This window comes from Anomaloglossus baeobatrachus, chromosome 4 (genome assembly GCF_048569485.1).
Source record: "Anomaloglossus baeobatrachus isolate aAnoBae1 chromosome 4, aAnoBae1.hap1, whole genome shotgun sequence".
Classification (NCBI taxonomy): domain Eukaryota; kingdom Metazoa; phylum Chordata; class Amphibia; order Anura; family Aromobatidae; genus Anomaloglossus; species Anomaloglossus baeobatrachus.
This window is the reverse complement of record NC_134356.1, coordinates 75,749,081-75,757,229: the sequence shown is the minus strand read 5'-3', so window position 1 is coordinate 75,757,229 and position 8,149 is coordinate 75,749,081. Positions and strand designations below refer to the sequence as shown.

Here is an 8,149-nt window from a genome sequence, read left to right as displayed (position 1 = left end):
ATCTTCATCATCAGCATAGTCACCGATACAGTAAGGTATACAGTTGAGGAGAAGGAGGTATAACAGCAAAAGTTTATCGGCATCTGATGGATAAATGAAAATATATGGTAATGAGTAGTTTAGTATTGTAAGATTTGTTGTGTTATTGTTATACAGAAAGATCATTATCTGAGATAAAGGTTGTTATCTATCAACTTTATTTCCAAATAATCTTAAGAAAGTTTTCAGAAAGATATGAAGCATCATACTCTAATGAAAAGAGAGATATGAGTTGCTTGTCATTGAGAAAAATGCTGGAAGCTGTAGATAGATCTTCCAGGGCTGGACATACAATTTATAGAGACTGGTGTGTGCCCAGGAGGAGAAAGCTGTTGGATGAGGCCTCATTCACATGTGTGGGATTTGACATTGATGTTTGTGCATCCAAACTCATGAAAATCAGCCAATAATCCCCATCTCATTTATGTGATTGGGTTTTCAGCACCCAATTAACATTCAACTGGAAATTTCTGTGCAGCTTTTTCTGCCCGCCTGAATTCTTACAAGTTGAGACTGAACATGTCCTCTACTAAGCATAACCTAAGCAACTTTAGGAGATAAACTGTATTACTATTTAATTTTCTCAAACATATGTTAATTGAAACCAAACAAAAGTATACAGCAGCGGTCTGTAAGCACCAAGACATATGCAAACATAGAATATAGAAATGTAAACTGAATTAAGGCTATATAGAATATACTTAGAAAAATGAAGGTTCTTAGCTCAGAAATTGGCTAATTCTTGTGTGCCCATCAACTGCGGCAGCGGTGACCTTTCTTTGATGGGACCTTATACTAATGTCATGACTTTCCTAGTAATCATTGAGCAATACCTGGTCATTTTGCTGGTGCTTAGAAGTTGCATGTATGATTTAAGGTATATGTTGACTTTTTAATCATTAAAAGTTTAAGTTGAACACAGTCTAAGTGTTTAACATTAGTTATGATTCACATCTGCCTAATATGGAGACATTGAAAAGCAACATTTATTTAAATAATATTATGAGATAAAGATTAGTAAAAAGTCAAAATAAGCCTTGTGTATCTAATCTCTAGCTACTATTATTAGTTTAATATCAGTATAGAAATAATTGCATTATACCACTTTTCTACTTTATTTCTTGTACCAATATTTGTTTTTTTATGTTACTTGTGAAAAATTATTTACTTCTAAAGTAGCAATCGCATTTACTATAAAAGTCTTTCAATAATATGGACACTTTTTATAAATTCCTATACACAAAATCTAAGATGCATTTGCCAAGAATGAACCAGTCACTGACGCCGCAGTTCCCCACATTGGCCTCAGAGCGCTGCTGTTCACCAATAAAGAAAATATTCTGCAAATCCAGAATCGCCTCCATGATGCAGACAGTGTTCAACTGCAAGAAGAAATACACAGCATTTCACACTGGGATGTGCCGGGCGCAGGACTCATAGAGAAGACAGATTATTTTCTGCTTTTAATTCTGCTGGATTATAAATATAACAAGAAGGATGGCTGGATTAAAACTGCAGGATGGACAATCAGTGCAAGGACTCAGATGGCAAGTAATATTTCCCTTCTTATTCTCCTGGCTGTGTCATTCAGTCTCTGGTCAGATTCATTATTCCATTAATGAAGAATTAAGAAAAGGTTCTATTGTAGGGAATTTAGCAAAGGATCTTGAATTGGATGTTAAGGATCTCTCCAGAAGGAAATTACATATTGTGTCTGATGTGTCTGAGCAATATATCAGTATAAACCTGGATAATGGAAACCTGTACATTGCTGATAGGATAGACAGGGAGATATTGTGCAGAGCTGCAGCTGATTGTGTCCTTACATTTGATGCTGTGGTGGAAAATCCATTCAATGTCTTCAGTATAAAGATTGATATTCAGGATATAAATGATAATCCTCCTACATTTATTCTTGATACAATTAGAATAGAAATGAGTGAATCATCCTCCCCAGGAAGGAGATTTCTTTTACAAGAAGCAGAAGATCTTGATGTCGGTGTTAATTCTCTGATCAGCTACAGACTCAGTGAGAACCAGTATTTTGCTCTTGGAGAGAAGGTCAGCACTGATGGCAGTGTATTTCCAGAGCTGATACTAGAGAAACCTCTAGACCGAGAGACACAGAACAAGCATGAACTCATTCTCACAGCTTCTGATGGGGGAAATCCTGTACAGACAGGCACTGCCCTGATCAATATCATCATCACTGACTTCAATGATAATTCTCCAGTATTTACACAGGATGTATATAAAGTAAGTGTCAGAGAAAATATACCGGTGAATTCTACAATTCTGCAGGTCAGTGCAAGTGATGAAGATGATGGAGTCAATGCACAGATCACTTATTCTATTAGAACCACAGCAAGTGATATTCTTCAGGTTTTTAGTATCAATCAATATAATGGAGAAATTAAAACAAAAATGTATTTAGATTATGAATTATCCAAGTTGTATGAAATTTCAGTGCAAGCCAAAGATGGAGGAGGTCTAGTAACCAAAGCCAAGGTTTTAATAGAAGTAACAGATGAAAATGACAATGCTCCTGAGATATCTATAACCTCATCATCAGATCTTATTCCAGAGGATTCTCCTCCTGGTACTGTTATAGCTCTGATCAAAGTTCGAGATAGGGACTCTGGAGAAAATGGTGATGTTCAATGTATAATAACAGGGAATTTACCATTTGAACTAATATCATCATCAAGTAAGTTTTATAAAATTGTTACAAAAGGTAGCCTAGATAGAGAAAAACTGTCATCCTACAACATCACAATAGAAGCCTCAGATAAAGGGTCTCCAGAAATGATTTCTAGAAACGTTATTAGGCTTGATGTCTCAGATGTCAATGACAATGCTCCCGTGTTCGAGAAATTAGGTTACACTGCATTTATTCCAGAAAATAATTTACCAGGAGCTTCAATATTTAGTATTCAAGCAAGAGATCTGGACAGTAATGATAATGCAAAGATAACATATTCTATAACTAGAAATGATGGAGACGATCATCTGTCTTCTTATATTTCTATGAATCCAGTAACTGGAGTAATTTATGCTCAGAGGTCATTTGATTATGAGAAGCACAAAGAATTTAACATCCAAATCATTGCCAGAGACAATGGATCTCCATCTCTGAACAGCAGCACAACACTAAGAATATGTATAGTAGACCAGAATGATAATTCACCAGTCATTCTGTACCCATCACCAGAGGTTGATAGCTCCACATTTGAGATGGTTCCTTGGACCTCTGAACAAGGCTCCTTAGTATCTAAGGTGGTGGCAGTGGACGCTGACTCTGGACACAATGCCTGGTTGTCTTACTTTTTACAATCTTTAGAACCTTCACTCTTCATTATTGACCAACACACAGGAGAGATCAGGACATCACGTGGATTTCACGAAAAGGACATCATGAAACATGGAATTGTGATTGTTGTAAAAGACAATGGGATTCCCACCCGCTCAGCTTCAGTCACTCTGACCATGGTGATTGCTGATCATTTTCATCAGGTCCTTCCTGAGCTGAGCAGTCAGTCTAATAAGGAGGAATCTCAGTCCAACCTACAATTATACTTAGTAATCGCCTTGGCACTGATTTCCTTTTTCTTCATGTTGACTGTGATTATTGCAGTTGTCTCCAAGTACAAAGAGTCTAAGTCGACTTCATTTGGATGCCTGAGTACAAGTCTATATCCACAGGTGGATCCCAGGTTTATATCACAATTTAGCAGTGGAACATTACCTCTGCCATATTCCTATGATGTTTGTGTAACTCTGGATCCAAGTGAGCGGGAATTTCCTTTCCTTAAACCTCCACACAATGTTCCTGTGGACAGTCTAATAGATGCTGATGATTCTGGTATTGGAAATGAAACTTTAAAGAACTCTTCGCCTGCAGATAATCTCATATTGCAGGTATGTTTCATGTTGCTTTCCATCTAGAAAATGAGACATCCAGAAATGTAACTTAACTGTACATGTTAATTTGCAATCGCCAACTGATTATGAAATGTTTTTTTCTTTGCGAGGTTTACTTTATTATTAAGTGTTCTGATGCTTTATTGGTACAATTACACTGAAAAAAGTTTCGGGGAGCTGACTTTACAGCAGCCCTTTCATAACAAAGATCTGCGGGGATTGTGTGATGTCACACCAATCAAGAAGTGATTGCATACTCTGGCAGCACAATATTATTTGTAATACCTAAAAAAAAATCCTTTAACAAAGTAGATGTGTTATATGAAACTATAATTGTTCTCATCAGTGAAAGTTCTACTTGAACCCATATACTATGCTAATATATAGGCTACTCAGTTTCCATTTAGTGGAATATGTCACATGAATTAGAGCAAAAAGTAAAAGATTTTTTTACCATAAGGTGAAAAAATATGACCACACACTGGCATATATTCTCAAAAAATTTACTTTTTGCATATCCAATTTAAAGGGATTTCCTTACACATGCACCATTCATAATGAAAAAAAGTGAACAGAGCCTAAAGACTTTTTCCAGACAGTAAGATTTCGTCCCTTTATGAGCTTTGATCGTCTATAAGCAAGTCAATTGGTCTGTTGGGAATAGGCAACATAAATGATTGTTTTGTCCATACATATAATTGTTTTGTCCCCAAATAGCATCACTTTGTCAGGAGTAAATCCACTGTTTACACAGGATGATGACTTACGGCCAATAACAAAGTTTTTTTGTCGGCATAAACAATTCGGTCATCTGACAAATGAACATTCTGTTTTCTCATGGGTTGGTTGACTATGTCTTTACATCAGCTGATAATCGGGTGCAAGTGTTTTTATGAAGCTCGTTTGCTTTTGAATAAGGAGTCCATCTTCTCTGAAATGCGTATAGCATATTATTTTCTTTGCACTATGGTTGGAATCAACTTTTAATGATTTTTTGAATAAAAGACATATTTTATTACGTCGGTGCTGGATTATCTCCTTCCCCCCCTCCTTCCTTCGATGTGACGTTTGCTTTTCAGCCTATCTAAATAGACTTTAGCCCTTTTATGATCATACATGGTTGACACACTTGACGTAGTGAATAAGCAACACGCCTGGGACAGAAGCTCCATTTAATGCTATTATCTGTAATAATCCAAAATGGGATTTCTGTGAAAATGAGCTGTATATCGTCTTAGTGATCACAAGAAAGATGTGATGGAGTACTTGTTGGAAACTTCTCTTGAGTACTAATCTATGTTGCTGTGGACGATATTAACATTGTTTTCTACTGATGATATTTATCCAGAAGGAGCTATATCCTAGTGATAATATTTACCCAGGAGGTACTGGATGGTAGATTGATATCTTATGAATGGAGATATCTACAATTTAATCCAGACAAATGTCAACATTTTTAACGTATTCCTGTACCGGCCACTACCGTTGCCTGGCGTCACTGCTCTGCTATTGCTTTTAGCTCTGACTGGTTGGTGTGTCCATGAATGTTTGGCAGTAGGTTGACTGTCCATCCAGTTCTTTTCAGTTTCCAATTCTCCTGTGGTGAGAGTATTCTCCCATCTTGTCCTGCAGCGGTAATTCATCCAATCAATAATATTAAAGTTTGTAATATCAGTCTTGGTAGCCGGCATGTCACATGAGAAAGCCATAGAGCCAATGGTAGGACCCATGTTTGATTAACTCTAAGAAGGTCTTCTATGCTTCACCCTTGTACTACCTGATAAAATATATTTGCCTTAACATTTCTGCCCAAACCTCTAGATTTGAGCCTCACTAACCCCTGACCATAGATTTGGATAGAAGTCTGTCATTGTTTCCATGTCTTTGGTTCAGAATCAGCTTGTTAACACCTCTTCTTGCAGTTTTGCTCCAATGGCTCAGTTTAACCCAAGGTCCTCTGCAGGCAGCACCCTGTGTAGATCTGAAAGGGGGAGCAATAATGAGTCTTTGGTAGTTGGTAACGTCAAGAATAACCATGGAAGCCTTTTTAAGTTTTCAGACTCATTACAAATTTATACTAAATCATTTATCAAAACTGTTATTTATATTTAGAATATGCAATAAATAGTGATCTACTTCTTATTTCTGATAGTTCCCATTTTACCCCTTCACGACCCATGATGTATATTATTTACGTCATAGGTCGTGTCCCATGCTTTGATGCTGGCTTACTCGCTTTACCTTCACATGTTGGTTATTCTGATCTGGGCAACTCTGATCCACCTGCTGATGTTAAGCAGTTAAATCCCGGGGTCAATCTTTGACAATGGGATTTTACACACGCCAGTAGCAAGCACGTCATTCTCCACTACCATTGGCGGCCCCATGACCTGATTGTGGGAAACCAATGGGTTGTTCCCCACAGTCATTGGGAACATATAAATCCTTCCCGTGAACAACTATGTTGAATAATCTTTGTTTTCAGATCATTTGAGAGTTGTTTTGGGGAGCCCATGATGCCACTCTTCATAGGAGATTCAAAAAGGAGAACAACTTGCAAGTGGCCACCTTAAATACCTTTTCTCATGATTGGATACACCTGCCTATGAAGTTCAAAGCTCAATGAGGTTACAAAACCAATTTAGTGCTTTAGTAACTCAGTAAAAAGTAGTTAGGAGTGTTCTAATCAAGAAATTGATAACGATGCCCATACTTTTGCACCGGTCAAATTTTGTTTAAATGCGGATTGCACATTTTCTGTTAGTACAATAAACCTCATTTCAATCCAGAAATATTACTCAGTCCATCAGTTATTAGATGTATGAAACTGAAATAGCTGTTGCAAAAACCCAAATTGTTATAAAGAAAAAAGATTAACATTAATAGGGGTGCCCAAACTTTTTCATATGACTGTATATGTCTGTTATGATGAACTTCCAGTGAACGGCAGCTGCGAGCCCGTGTTCATAGGAAGTCAGTGTTTCCACTGTATAGAGTGGTGCTGATTATCATGCCCTGCTCTGTACAAAACAAGCGATCATATTATCACAGCTTCAAGTCCTCCTAAGGGGATTAGTAAATAAAATAAAAAGTGAAAAAAAGTTTTTCAACATATAAAAAATAGAAAAAACTTAAAATCATCCCATTTTTCCCCATTGAAAATATAACTATTAAAAATATTTGTATGTGGTATCTCTGCATTCAGAAATGTCTGATCTATGAAAGTATAAAATAAATTAATTTGATTGGTAAACAGCATAACGAGAAATAAAAATTAAAAAGCCAGAATTACTTTCTTTGGCCGCCAAAACATTGCAATAAAATAAAATAGGAGGCGATCAAAACATCACATCTACCCAAGGATGGTATCAATAATAATGTCAGCTTAGGGCGAAAAATAAACAAGCAATCACTTATCCCAAGATCCCGAAAAGTAAAAACGTTAGGGGTCTGGGAAAATGGTGCCAAAAGCAAAATTTTAGTTTTACAAACTTCTGATTTTTTCAAAGAACACTTTATGGTAAACTGCATGGCTTCATGCAAAAGAGCAACTTGTCATGAAAAATATAAGCCTTCATATTTATTTTATATTGTTGGAAAAATAAAAAAGTTATGTCTCTTGGAAGAAGGGGAGGATAAAACAAAAGCAAAAAAAAATGGAACATTGCCGGGTGGTGAAGGGGAGTAACTGAGCAGATTTACAGATAATCAAATACCATACCCTATGGTATTTAGGGACCAGTCTAACATTTAATTCCCCTGTGGACTATAGGGAAGGTAAACACTTTCTGAATGAGTCCCCTATAGATTAGAACTGATCAAACTTTGTCCAAAGCTGACAGTCTCTAACTTGCAAAATGTTATGACTTATTTATATTTCCTGAACTTTTAAGCCCAATATTAGGCATTATTTGTGCGGATGGCAGAATCAACAAAACTGCAAGAATTTTGTGACTGAAAATCAAGAGACCATATATATATATACATATATATATATATATATATATATATATATATATGTATATATATATATATACACATATATATATATATATATATATATATATATATATATATATATATATATATATATATATATATATATATATATATATATATATATATATTACCTATATTATGGTGACACAAAGTCAAATCAGAATTTCCATAGATCCTAAAATTGATTTGA

The 8,149-nt window shown here is 35.8% G+C and overlaps 1 protein-coding gene across 1 annotated transcript; it reads left to right on the top strand.

The window, feature by feature from the left end:
- Positions 1–1,536: 1,536 nt before the first annotated feature.
- Positions 1,537–6,284, top strand: LOC142302310 (protocadherin gamma-B2-like). Its single transcript, XM_075343375.1, has 3 exons — positions 1,537–3,957; positions 5,854–5,977; positions 6,073–6,284. Exons 1-3 carry the CDS (start codon positions 1,537–1,539, stop codon positions 6,282–6,284), a joined length of 2,757 nt encoding a protein of 918 aa, XP_075199490.1.
- The last annotated feature ends 1,865 nt before the right edge of the window (positions 6,285–8,149 follow it).